Source organism: Thermobia domestica, chromosome 13, assembly GCF_964235325.1.
Source record: "Thermobia domestica chromosome 13, izTheDome1.hap1.1, whole genome shotgun sequence".
In the NCBI taxonomy this organism is placed as follows: Eukaryota; Metazoa; Arthropoda; class Insecta; order Zygentoma; family Lepismatidae; genus Thermobia; species Thermobia domestica.
In genome coordinates, this window is record NC_137466.1 from 164,151,864 (window position 1) to 164,166,475 (window position 14,612).

General features: G+C 32.1%; 1 protein-coding gene across 2 annotated transcripts in view; it reads left to right on the top strand.

The window, feature by feature from the left end:
- SNF4Agamma (SNF4/AMP-activated protein kinase gamma subunit) overlaps positions 1-11,727 on the top strand; it is a 924,355-nt gene extending 912,628 nt beyond the window's left edge. For both annotated transcript variants that reach the window (XM_081736798.1, XM_081736797.1), the window contains one exon: positions 4,015-11,727. In XM_081736798.1, coding sequence (XP_081592924.1) covers positions 4,015-4,277 — 263 coding nt within the window. In that variant the 3' untranslated portion in view covers positions 4,278-11,727. The remainder of the gene's footprint in view (positions 1-4,014) is intronic.
- The last annotated feature ends 2,885 nt before the right edge of the window (positions 11,728-14,612 follow it).

The window sequence follows — 14,612 nt, forward strand, 5'->3', positions numbered from 1 at the left end:
TCCATATAAACAATCTTGAAAGGAACATGCAACAGTTTTTTGATTTTGCAAGGAGTCAAACCATGTGCAACTTTCTGGGTCGTCTTGCTTGCTACCTGCTACCGCCCTCCCACTGACATAGAAGGAAAAAAAAAACAGTTTCGCCGCTAGAGATGCAAGGGCTCGGAAAAAAACCGGCTTTTTTGAAAAAAAAAACTCGGTTTTTTCTGCTTCGCTTTTTTGCTTGGGAAATTTTGGGCTTTTTTGAAAATTTTGCTTTAAACTGATAAAGCAGACTTTGTTTCACTTTTCTACAACAAAAAACTCATTTAATTAGTGGTTGATGCAGATAATATGAAACCTCGAAAATAAACCATGAATTTCAAAAAGATTTTTTTTTTTTTAAATTCTTAACATATTTACATTATGAATTCCAAAGGATTAACCAATATATGTAATACTATTTTAACCTCTTACATATAATAAGTACTTAAAACAATGATACACAAATAACTAGCAAAATTGTATGTAGTATTTTTACTTCAAAATATCACACACCCTCTTTTTGAAGCAAAATAAAGTAAAACATGTGAGAAATCTGCACATCAAGAGCTTCGTTTCGGGTGGTTCTATACATTCTTGAAATTTTAAAGTAAAGTTTTAACTTTCATATACATTGTATAAATGTATCGAACAAATTTTTCACTGATTGATCACATACATAATAATCTGTTACCGCCTATCAGGTGCTCGGATCTTCTAAATCCGTAAAGGTCCAAATTCTGTGATGCACTGACTGTTTCTTAAGCTTGTTCAGGATCGGGAAAATATCGAATTTTCTGTTCATGGATCATATACGTAATAGACGGTTCATCTGAGCGTATTGTTTCCTAGGCTGTAGAATGTATAACCACCATCACGGTTTACCCAGTCCTGAACGTTTCTGAATTTTTAACAAGAAAATCGCTACGATTTTTTTTTTTCCTTTTTACAAAAAAACTATGAAATATGTTCAAATTCACAAGAAAGACGACAAAATTGATTCTAATAATTATCAAGGCATTTCTCTTAACATTCTATTAATAAGGTTGATCCAATACGCAGATGAAATTATTGGAGATTATCAGTGTGGATTTAGTCGAAATCGACCAGATATTTACCATTCGACAAATACTCGAAAAGAAATGGGAATATATTACCCAGTACATCAACCGTTTATTCATTTTAGAAAGGCTTACAACTCGGTTAAGAGGGAAACTTTGTACAACATTCTTACAGAAATTGGAATACCGAAAAGCTAGTGTTTAAATGAATCCCAGACTAAAGTCCGAGTAGAAAAATGCGAACTTCCACGTCGAGATTGGCCTGAAACAAGGATTTGCGTTATCGCCGTTATTATTCAGCTTTGCACCGTAGTACGCTATAAGAAAAATCGAAGATAGGAACCAGGGCCTAGAGTTGAATGGTATTCACCAGGTTATGGTGTATGCCGATGATGTAAATCTGATAGGAGAACAATCGAAAGAAATGCAGAGGCCTTATTAAACGCTTTAGGGACATGAGTAAATGCAGAGAAATCTAACTACAAGGAAGTTCACAAGGATCGTAGTACGGCAAATTATGCATGCGTTAAAATATCAATTAATACTTTCGACATAGTGCATACTTTCAGATACCTTGGATCAGTATTACCAGACCAAAATCATACTCACAAAGAAATTAAATGTCGACTGAAATCAGGAAATTCCTGTTATTATTCAGTTCAAAATATTTTGTCGTCGCGAATTCTGTCAAGGAATTTAAAGCTTAAAATATATAAAATGATAATCATGCCTGTTATGCTTTATGGTTGTGAAACATGGCCGCTTACGCTGAGGGAAGAACGAAGACTGAAATTATTTGAGAACAAAAGTCTGAGACGAATATTTGGACCCAGGAGGAACGGGAATGGGGAATGGCGGAAACTTCATAAGGAGGAAATACATAATTTATACGGTTTACCGAACATCGTTAGTCATCAAGTCTAGGAGGCTCAGGTGAGCAGGTGAATGTAGAGATAGTGCGTGTATTGTGAGTCCTGACCGACTTACTTTCTAATCGTTTTTAAATCTTTGTTGTTATTAATTACCAGCAATGTTGGATTTGCGAAGAGGGTTAGGGTGGGGATGTCTTCCGGATTGAAGCCTCTACCCCGAAATTACGGAGTTTCTAAAACAAACTAAATATTTGTTTTGCCTTTACTCATAAACTTCAAGCTCTCCTCAAATAAAAAAATAGGAATTTTTAGAAAAACTAAGCATTAATAAGAAAGCCCCTCCCAAAATACTTTTCTAAATCCGCCACTGATTATCAGTATAAAATGGTCTTCAAAGTTATATCTGGAAGATTATAGCTGAATATACAAACGAAACAATTTGTTATGCCTGTACTCAGTAGTGTATGCAGGAATTTATTTCGGGGGGGGGTCAAAGCTCAATATGAGGGTATTTTATATTAAAATTCCTAAAGTTGCCCGTAAAATTAGTCTAAATTTACACAAAAGTCGAAATTTCGAGGGAGGGGTCCAGATCCCCAGGACCCAGCCCTGCGTACGTCCCTGCCTGTACTCATAAACTTAAGCTCCTCTTAAATAAAAGTTAGAAATTTTTAGAAAAACCAAACATTATTTTAAAAAACAACCTCCCAAATATTTTTCTAAATCCGATACTTATTATTTCTATCAAATGATATTCAAGCTTGTGTTCGGAAGATTATTGTTAAATCATTGCACAGCTACAGTATAACGGAAATGTGGAAGTACGCTCTGACAGATATATTGAAAAACGTACGCTCTTATGGATATATTGAAAAACATAAGTTTAATTATGTGCTAGAAGCTAGAGTACTAAGCTCTAAGAAGTGAAACACGGATGACTAAAAAATATAATCTAGAAAAGAAAAAAATATCGATAATTCAGAAGTTAAAATAAAGTTAAATAGCTTCTAAAATTGCCCTCAAATACTACGTACTTTGTTTACTTTAATTCATAAACCATGTGCTCCATCCATTATGATGGTGAATTCCAGAGCGAAATATGGCATTTAGGTCATGGAATCTTATTTAACTTTAGAGTATACTATAAGAAAGCTATTTAAACAGAAAAATCATGAAAATGAAAAAAGCCAAAATTTCCAAAATTCTCGTTTTTTCCCCAAAAAAAAAGCCGGCTTTTTATGTGCAAAAAACCATCGATTCAAAAAAGCCGGCTTTTTTTTGCATCTCTATTCGCCGCTTCTGAAACGACGGATTCTTTTGGACAGAGAGGGGAAGCGCGCCAAAATACACGTTTTTAATTAGGAGGTTCACTATTTATCCACTAGAATGCAGTGCTGCATGGGTGGAGATATTTTTTTCTACATTCAGAAAGTTGTAAAATGTAAACAGTAAATAGAAAGATGAGGTTGCAAGATATTTTAATGACAGTTACAAGATTCTTGCTCCATGGCAATCTAGCTTTAGACAAGAGTATTTAAAAGATACTAGATTAACGTGTGTCAGTACCCGTCAGTACCTGCTGATTTCTTCCACTTGTTCAAATTATCACCCTTGCTTTCACAACGTATCAGAATGTGTAGAATAACGTATTCACGATGAGAATCGGCACCTCCCCAAAGCACTAATTATTATTATTTAAATAGTGTTCCTACCTGATCAAAGATTGAATTGCACATTTTGATGATTTATGAAGAATACAGTTTTTTTTTTTTTTTTGTTACTAATATTTTATTGTGTTACCTCTATTAATTTTAGTGAATCTAAAAAATAAAGTAATAGTAAAGGCGGAGATACTAATAAGCTAAAAATTAATATGTTCTCTAGTTTACATTTCAAATAAAGGAAACGTTGTAACAAGGTCAATCAGCTTAACTCTTGCGGTCAGAATATTCAATAGATAAAATAACCAAATGCTCAAAGTTTATGTGTCTTAGTTCTTAGAGAAAGAGATAAAAGGAAATATCCATTTCATGAAAGTCATTTGTTCATTACTTTTGCAGGTGAAGATAGTTCGGAAGGTTGCTCTTCGAAAATCGCCCAGGACACAGCTTCCCCGGTTTCCCACCTGTCCACTGACACAAGCACAATTCCAGAGGAAGAGGCAAACCTTACAGAAGACGGTGAAGAAACGGAGAAGAGTGTTTCGGTGGAAGATTCTGTCCCATCACCGGCAGAGGACTCTCATTCCAGCGCTTATGAACCCACTCCAATGGCAGCCGAAAATCCTAGTTGGCGGGAAGTTACCGTATCAGGTGGAGAGTGATGAAATTCTAAGGAATTCTTTTCCTACCATACATATATATTCTTATTATTATTACTATTATTTCTCTCGCGCGTGGAGTTTAATCATAGCAGAAACAGAAAAGAGTATGTGTAGCATACATCATCTATATAGTATCGAACTTGAAGAAATATAAAATATGCTCAACATATCTTAAAATAACACTATTCTGAATGTGATTCAGTATAATGGAACACAAAAACAAGAAATGCTTTCATATATATGTAATATATATAAAAAGAAATAAAAAGCATAATTTAGTAGGAATCTATTTGATTTCTACTACAGCTGTTGTTCACATATTATGTTATCGCAACAAACACATACTAAACAAGTAAAACAAAAGCCACGATTACATAAACATACGCGAACAGCCTAGTTAATTGTTTGTGTACGCATATGTAAATATATAAATAAAAAATATAATGAATAAAAATATATAAATATAGTGTATATGTAAAACATATTGTTGGTATATCAGATTTGATGAAAGGCAATATATATATAAAGGTGTTCCGGAGAGGTTAACGCGTATCGTGCCAGTTAGTTGCATATGAGTTCTTTTGTGAAGAACGAACGAATGTACTTTTGAACTGAAATAATCAAATATGTTTACCTACAAGAAACAGTTAACTAATTAAAAAATAATAGAAAAATATTGAAATACATATATATATTTAGTGATATTCATCTAGTGTGACGAATTCAAGTAGGTATTTTGAATAGATTTATTTTATTTATGCATCTCAGGTTTTGGTTGCCTAACAAATGGTTAGGCAGTGAATGTTAGTTACATTTTTTTTTTTTCAGTCAGTCATGACTCTGGTGTACAAGTCTCGATAAGCAAAAGATAGAAAAATAAAAGAAATGTAGTTTGTTAATTCGAGATTAGAATTATTAAGTAAAGTTGAATAAATAGTATATTGCTTGAAATTGGCATATAAATAACAAGTTATCTTTCCCAGTGTATGAAGTGTTACTACAAATACATAGTCCCTCGATGTGTGTATATATACATAAATCTATATATATATATATATATATATATATATACAGAGGCAAAGAAGTGTTATATATATATATATATATATATTATATCAATAATTGAGTGCCCGTGTGTATGTGTGTGTTTCTAAAGTGCAAATGGAAGTGAATGTTTATACATTCATGGAACAAAGTGATTTATACTTCGTTAACTTAAAATAAATATAAAAAGTAGGTGTATATATATATATCAATAACTAATTGTATGTAGAGAAAAAACATTCGTTAAGTTTGGTGTTGTTTAATTTTTTCTTCATGTTTAGTTCGTTGTGGCAGTATCTTTTATGTTCAGTCTTGAGTTTTTTTTTTTTTTTTTTTTAAGTATCTTTAAAAAACAAGTCATAAGTTTACTAATACTGACAGAATCTTGAGGAGCAAACTGACAGAATCTTTAGGAAAATATAGACATATAAAGAAATAGACATCAATAACACACACCAGCATACCTTTTTTTCTCCCATGGGGAGGAAGTAAATTACTTTTTTTTTTTTTTTTTTTTTAATGAGGTTTAATTGTAATTTATCTCACTTTGCATATTGGCAAAAATGTAGTATGTGAGCGCCCCGCAGTGCTAGTAGAATTTTTGCGACAAGGGCAAACTAACAGAAACCATATGGGTGGCAACATATATGTTTGGAAATAAAATCATTAAAAAAGTAAATTACACCAGAAATCTCAGGAATGCAATGGCTCTTACCGCTTCCACCTCTTCGGCCACCTATCCCAGTAATGACTGCAATATAGTAAAGGCGAGGTACTTTTGATATATTGTATATTATACTGTAATCTTTAAAACAATCAATGATTTGACAACGGAAGCAAAGAATCACGATTGCATGTAATATAAGCATGGTGATAAAGAACACGTTAGTTTCTTTTCCCTAGATTATACCCACAGAACTAAAGACTGTTCATACATGTTGTAATGCTAAAATCAGTTGGATAAATTTACATTTTATTTAGTATTTTAACGAGCGTTCGTGTTGCCATCTCTTGAGGTGAAGTCAATTCTATGAACACAAATAAACTAAGAATAAATTAATGTTTTCCGGCCACCATAGTCAGACTTTATATATATGACTATCTCTGCGGGGCTGCCAAAGTGAAGCAACAGAATTCGATGCACAAAGATAATATAGTGTGCGAATTCTGCCATCTTGGTCTCTTGAAATTAACTGAATTCTGTGTTTACATGCTGAAAACTGTTTATAGGCAGGCATACCAATGACTTTTTTTACAAATGTCTTTCACTTTGATTAAGTACTTTCTTTAACTCGGCATTCTCCCCGATACACACCCGTGTGTCCCTGGATGGTTTCACTTCACCATTTTATAGATAGAAACTTTGCTGGTCTAGTTTTTATATGTCTATTGAGAAAAATTGCTTCATAATAATTTAAAAAGAATTATTTTCCTTACATTTGATGACTTTTAGATATTTCATTTCCAGAAGTGCTCAAAATTGATGTGTAATTGTATCAGAAACACAAGGAAACATAATATAGTAATATGAAAGTTTATATCACTTTGTTGTGAATAAAAGTATATATATATATATGCATATAGAAAATTGTATGTACTAAAATCATAACAAAAATAAGTTCACTGTTATTCTAGTGATAATATGAGATGCTTTGTTGTTCGCAGGCAACTATATTTGAGGCTATGTAAATTATTATATAGTGTCTTTTTTTCTAGACGCGTGAATAATTATAGCTACTGGAATACATACCGTAATACATATATTAACTTCAGATTATTCTGCTAATAACCCGTATTCGGTACCATTAGAACTTTTTTTCTATTGTCATGGTTCATATATATCAAAATCAGGCCAATCTTTTGGAGAATCAATTTCATTTATTAATTGACATGTATTTTCTCTTCTTTTCTTTTTCAACTCTTGTCATTTCGAAAACTAAAAACCCTGGAAAATTAACTAATAAGTTGCAAATAATCTAAATAAAATGCTTCAAATCATAGATAAATAAACGCTAATAAGGTTTGCTCTTGCTTAAGTTTTTATTGTTAAAATTGTTAAGTAATCAAGAGTTTTGAGGAAATATTAAGTAAATTAATACACAAGAAGGGAAGAAGTGAAACAAAAATTAAGTAAGAGAACAGTTTTTAAAAAATTCAACAGAATTGTTAAAAATTTTGTATTGTTTAGCATTAATAATAACTGGAGATTACAGAATCTACGTATTCGATAACACATTCACAGTATGCTGTAGCGTATAAAGGCACATATTCTGTTGCAGCTGAAAAGATCATTTATAGACTGTATCACTGCCTTAATTCGAGCATTAATTTGTATCTCCTAGTCTGTATAATAATGTATAGAACACGATAATATGCATTTCAACGTATGATTGTACATTAATTCAACCGTTGGCAAAACAGAGGAGGAAAAAAATGAAAGAATTTGGAACTCTTTGTGCTTCAAAAATTTATAATTTTTTAAATATACTTTTTTAGTATGTCACACAGGCACAATTGTGAATTTTGAATCTATAATATCAATTACTAAATGAAGTTCTCTTCTATACTTTGTAGAATTTTCTCGAAGACAAACATGTAATAAACGGGATGATTTTTTGTGTATTTCATTTTATTTCAAATGCAGGTTAAATAAGTTTGGAAGAAACTAAAACTAGTTTCATAATCGGAATTGTTAGGACTAAATAAAATATTTAAATTACTCAGAAGTTGTTAAACTGTTTCTGACGATAGAAATAGTTGTAGTTTTTCGAAACGTGAGCATAATAAATACAGAGTAAAATGTAAGTAAAATCTCAAAATCAATGTCAATTATTATTAAAATTCATTTGTTAAGTTTATGATAAAACCAATAATTTCTTTAGAGATCGTTTTTTTTTTCCTTAAACAATAAATAATACACTACTTTCTTATAAATCTATCCTATATTTGTTGCAGTGTTTCGATCAATAACATGGAAATTGTTTGAACTGATATATTGACTACAGCACTGTCCAATAACACAAAAGAAATCTGCCTACACTGATGAAAAAATATACAGTGAGCATTATTCTAGGTTTCAAGTACAACCTATTTAATGTAGCTGACAAGAAATTATCCACTCATTTATCTTAAATGTGAAATAATTGAATCATTATAAAAGCTCCTTAGTAAATAATTGCTTCCTAAATTCCTTATAATTAAGACAACATATTAGAGGACGTTTCTTAAATTTCAGACTAGTACCCTGTTTTAAATAATTCGTGTAGGTAATTGAAAAAGAAAATACAATGCGTATATTTATATTTTGAGAATATTTTCAATCAATTAGTGGCTTGTATTGGATTTTAGAATTAATTTCCAATTAAACAAATAGAGAAAAATAGATTCTTTCACCTAATGTAATTATTATTTTTAACATTGCTGATTATTACATAAAGTACTTTATATTATTTTAAAAATCTGAGATAGATACAAACCGGTTTTTGCATTCTTTTTTGGTCCAATTATTAATTTATACTTCTAAATAACTTCTAAATAACACTCAATTTATCGGCAGTTCAAATTACTAATTCAATTCTTATAATTTTCTGATTTGAAACACCAGCGTGCCGAAATCTATTAGTTTTGCTGCGTAAATTGGCAAATAATGTTTCACAAATATTGCTTTACTTTACTTTAGTAGTGTTACTTGATAACAGTTAATTTTGTTTTCTTTAAACTTCTATTATACACTAAAAACTCAGTTGACTCTTATTTTGGTGATCGTTTTATTCGAAAAAAAAAACAAAAAACACAATTTCAAAACATGTTGATCATTCAATGAAATATATGATAAAATGACTATATATATATATTTTTAAGTGTAGTAAAATGTATTATAACAAGTATCAACTGATGATATGATGTAAGTGAGTAAAAGTGGAATAGTGATTTAAACTGAGTGATACTTAAAAACATAACAACACAGAAAATATAAACCTTGAAACTTGTTTGTTGTTTTGGACATAACACTGTGTAGTTTGTATTACATCGATCTCATAAATAATTAAAAGTCATGAAAATGCTTAATCTACATTAAGATAAATTGTAAACAGTAGCAGAAGGGAAAAGAGAACTTGTAAAATATGCATTTTTAACCTTTAAACGAACATTTAAAGGTTTTATTACTACAAACCTTTAAACAAATTACAAAAACGGATAAGAGGATTGTCTTATTGTTATCATAATTATTTTTTTAAAACCTTTCTTACTGGAGTGACGACATAAGTACAATCAGCAACATTAGGAGTGTTCATTAAGATAATTTAAATTGTGTAAACTGGAAAGGCAATTAACCGTGGATCGTCCGCAGATAATCCACATGTCATAAATTATCAAATAATTGAATTTATTTTTGTATTTATGTACACCGTGTCCCAAAAGTCTGGTAACACTTTTGTTAATTTATTACACAAAAACTACAAATGATATAGCTGTCGTGTGTCGTGTATGTGTCATATGAAAGAGGGTTTTTTTTTTTTTTTTTTTTTTAATGTATGAGTTTACAATGTCTCGATATGGGAATCATGTGTAACACGACATATGTCTAGACGGTAATCAAATTCTTGCCATACTCGTTCGAGCATATCCTGAGAGACAGTCGTATCAACTTCTTCAATCCTGCGTTTGAATTATATATTTTCTGGTAACGGTGGAACATACCCATAAGAAGAGTTAGATCTCGAGATCTTGGAGGCCACATGTTGAAACACTGATCATTTTTCCCTGTTCGCCCTATCCAGCGTTGAGGCAACTCATTGTTCAGGAATTCACGAACGTCGTGATGGTAATGGGGTGGGGCCTCGTCCTGCTGGAACAGGAAATTGTCAGCATCTTCTTACATTTGTGGAAACAACCAATGCTGTAACATATCGAGGCACGTATGGCCAGTTACAGTAATTTCTGCGAACAAGTCGCCATGTTTACAGCACGCCGACGCCAACGCCAACTGCGATGAATGTGGGAACTACGAGCATTGCCTGAATATAAAAACATTTGAGATACTCTTTCATAACGACAGCTATATCACTTCTAGTTTTTGTGTAACTAATTAAGAAAAGTGTTACCGGACTTTTGGGACACGCTGTATATACATATACAAATCACTTCTACATAACTAGAAATACGTAGTCGGTGCGCAATGGTAAGGAATACAAAAGTGTAAGGTTTAATCTTCTTTACAAATTTACTTGAACGCAAATATATTTTGGTATCCGAGTCGAGAAGTAAATCGATATTTTGTTTCGGTATTTATATGATAAATACTTTTATAGTATATAATAAAAATGTGGCGTTGTAAGTCTAAAAACAAAATTGTTTATATTTCTATCATATCTGTAAATGCCATTTCTTGACGAACATGTTAAGGTTTTTTCAGATCAATGCCGCAAGCTATATAAAAGTTAAATTAAATTAAAGTGAAAATCCAAGACACTGATGTATACATATTAGTGATCATAATGTAATGAAAAAAAAGTGTAAGTTAGAAAATATCTAGCAATGTTACTTTTTATAATAATATTACGGATAGCTTGTGTCCCTCAGACGGAAAATAGAAATATGGTAGAATGAACATTTCTAGGGCAGCAACATCTGTATATCCTCAACAGCAAACAAAAATAGAACAATAAATTAGGATTGTTAGATTTTTACCTAATAATGCGAACGATCTCGGATAAAAATTTGCGTCTGTCCAGCAACAAGAGGCGCATGTTACAGAGATATGTAAACATTACAGTACCAAGATTTGTAATGATATTGTAGTCTATTTAACAACGTATAAATGAATGGTTATTTTGTTAATGCTGCTCATTGTACTACGATGTTTGTTCTCTAAAAACTGAAACATAAATGAGTGTTTGACGGTGTAAATGGTAAAACCTCAGAATTTTACTAGTATAGCTTAAAAAAATAAATAAATAAATAATCGAACATATTTATATATTCATAAGTACATATAATAATAGTGTGCGTGACTTAATGGTACAAACAGCTAGATATCAAAAAAAGAATAGCTATTTGTTCATGCTAGTCATGACGGTGTATTAAAAGAAGGGGAAAAACTAGAAAAGAAAAGAATGGTGTGAGAACATTTTGAGACAAAGAATAATCGAAGGGATCTTTAATGGTCTAAATATAGATATATATATATATGATCTTGTCGTTACATTATTACAGTTATCTTGTTCACGATTTAACACACAAAGGAGATAAAAATATATATCGTGAAGGTTTGAGCGAAAGATAAAAAATCTTGATATCATGTAACATTGAAAATAAGAATAACCATTGAGTTATTGTGAAGTACCTGCAAAAATTACAAGGAAAAATATTACATTAGAAAATAAAATTTATGCAAAGCGTTATATTTTTTTTGTTTCATTTGTTGTTACCCCCTTATCTCTATGTACACTTGCTGTCCGCAGCAAAAAACCTGCAACATGAGCATGTAAGTTTATTGTGAAACGACGAAGTCTTTTGCTCCAAAATAAGTGTGCAGGGGAGGACGCCGAGGTTTCTCTTGGCGTTATTCGTGCCACTTAGACGTTATGTTGATTCCTTGGGCTTGTAAGGCGTAGTTTTACAATAAACTTACATGCTCATGTTGCAGTTTTTTTTTTTCTGCGTACTGTACACTTCAGTTCTGTGGAAAAAAATTTCATTGTTTCGGTATTGTATTAGTGTCCCTATATGTTAGCTACGGACACTTTTTGTTCTCTTGTACCAGGGAGTAATATACACCCCCCCAACATCCCCCTAACACCCCTCCAAATTTCTTTACACACACCCCTGGATGGAAAAGGAATACTCCCCCAAATCCAATTGTATCAATCAGTATCATATAGGTTGTCTATTACATCAAGTTAAAAAAGGTTTAGCGTTTAGGAAAGAAGGCAACATTCTTATTTATTTATTTCACTTCACGCGACCTCGTTCTCATGTACGGCTTGAGAACCACATGACCTCATTGTTTCGGGCGGTGTTTCAATCGAAACAATTGACAAAACAGATCGCTGATACTTACCCTCCTGGGCTCCGCGGTCGTTTCCGAGAAAAGAGATTGATGGACAGATGCAGATTACTGAAATTGGCAACGTCTTGAGCGGCCACTCACCTACCTCCTTCTCAATAAGGAAAAATGTGACAATATAGTAATAAGGCTGCACAAGATTCAGTTGGTAAGTGCTACTCTGGAACAGGCTCGCAACCAGAAGGGGGCTAAGGAGGGCTTGGCCCTTCTTAAATGTTTCATGTCCAGTCCAGAGCTCAATACAAAAGCACAATTTAGATATTTATAAGAGAATTTTTAATGAGTTGACTCCTACTAACATATTCATGGACCCCAAAGCTCTGTGGCTGGTTTCGAGCCTGCTCTGCAAGTGGTGTTGGTGTATCAACGAACGGACGTTACAAGGGTGTAGTCAAGACGTTTTTAGAAATGAAGAGATCGATCGAAGTAAGAATTATATATTTTTTAGACTGAGTCTCGGGTTATGCAGGAACACATTTGGCGCTAGCTTAATTTTTGTAAAGTATATTTTTATTCACGTAAATTCATTGAGCGAAACAGGGCTCATAGCAAGTCACTTTTTTAAACTAAAATTTGCATTTTTTTTTTCAAGTTGGTCACTAAAAGTTACTTTTTTTCAAATTTGTCATTAAAAGTTACTTTTTTGAGAGGTAAAGTGACTTTTTCGTGTGATTTATGTTTTGCATTGGCAGTTTTCTAAGAAAAATATAGAACAAATGGAAAAAGGCAGAAATTTGTTACTCATTGCTCTTCTGAAAACTTCAGAACATGCTGCCACATGTGAAACAGTCAGCTTTATTCTCACTTCAGCTTTTATTCTTTCTAAAGCACAGTGGACGGTTGGTGGATGGTTAAGGTGGGGTTGAGAACTCTTCTGTGTCTATTCTTTCTTCTATCATAATAATCTTTTAGTTTTCTTTCGTAATAGTTAACGCTCCGTTCAACGTTGTGTGGGTGTGTTTGCGTGATTCATCATGTTCGTCTTGTGTTATGCTTCTTGTATGTTCTTAAGAGTAGGTGATGAATTTGAATATTTCACGTTTTTGAGCACTCTTAATGCAAAGTTAAATATAATGTCTGGGATGAAGAAATTCGGAAATAGGCCAGAACTGGTTCCACTTACTCAGAAGCTTTTTACGTCTGCTAAGTCTGCTTACCGTAACTACAAAGCATACTTTGAAAACCTAAGAGAGGAGGAAGCTCAAAAAGAAATAAAGAAGAAACAAACGAACAAACAAAGAGAGAGGTGATGGGGAAATTGACAAAGGGAAAAAGGGGCATGATGAGATTTTGGTCACTTTTTTGTGTGCTTTTGGTCATTTTTGGTCACTTTTCAACTATTTACAAGAGACCAGACCACTATGTGCCCTGGGATTATTAAAATTAGGGTATATTAAAGAAGACAAAACAGAAAGATACAAAATATTTGTAAATTGAAAAACTGGATTTCTGGAAAACAACTAAATCAATGAATAATTTTCTTATGAAAGATATTCAGAGCCAATGATGTAGCCAGGAAGGGGCAGGAACGGAGATTAAGAGATCAAATAATATTACAATTAACGTTAACAACAGGGTTAGAATATTAAATGAAATGAAATTGGAACTATGCACTGTATTAATTATTAGACGAATGTAATTTCAGCGTGGGACGAGGGGTTTTTCCCAATTAATATTAAAAAAAAAAAAAAAAAAAAAAAAATCACCCACTAAAACTTGCTGGGGTGAATTAATTGAAATAATAGCAGAATTTTGCGAAATAATTAGACTACAATAATTCGTATGTAATCAATTCACATGTAATTACTAGGTAAAATAGTGGAGGTTAATTCCTAATACAGTGGAACCACTTTTAACGGGCATCTCTCAATAGTGGATATCTTCGTAAGAGAACGAACTTTCTTATTTTTCCATGCCATAAATATGTGTGATGTGGTGTTATGAGAGAGAATCCTTCCTTTTAGGGACATTTCTCATTTACGGACAAATAATTGGTTCCACCGATGTCCGTTTTGAGAGGTGTCACTGTATTACTTAGTTTAATAATAATACTAAATGCTCAAATGTGTGAACTTATTTTATTGAACCTACCACTGCAAAGAGTTGATATTGTTATTATTATTATTATTAGTAGTAGTAGTAGTAGTAGTAGTAGTATTAGTATTAGTAATAATAATAATAATAATAATAATAATAATAATAATAATGCAATAGTTGCGTAA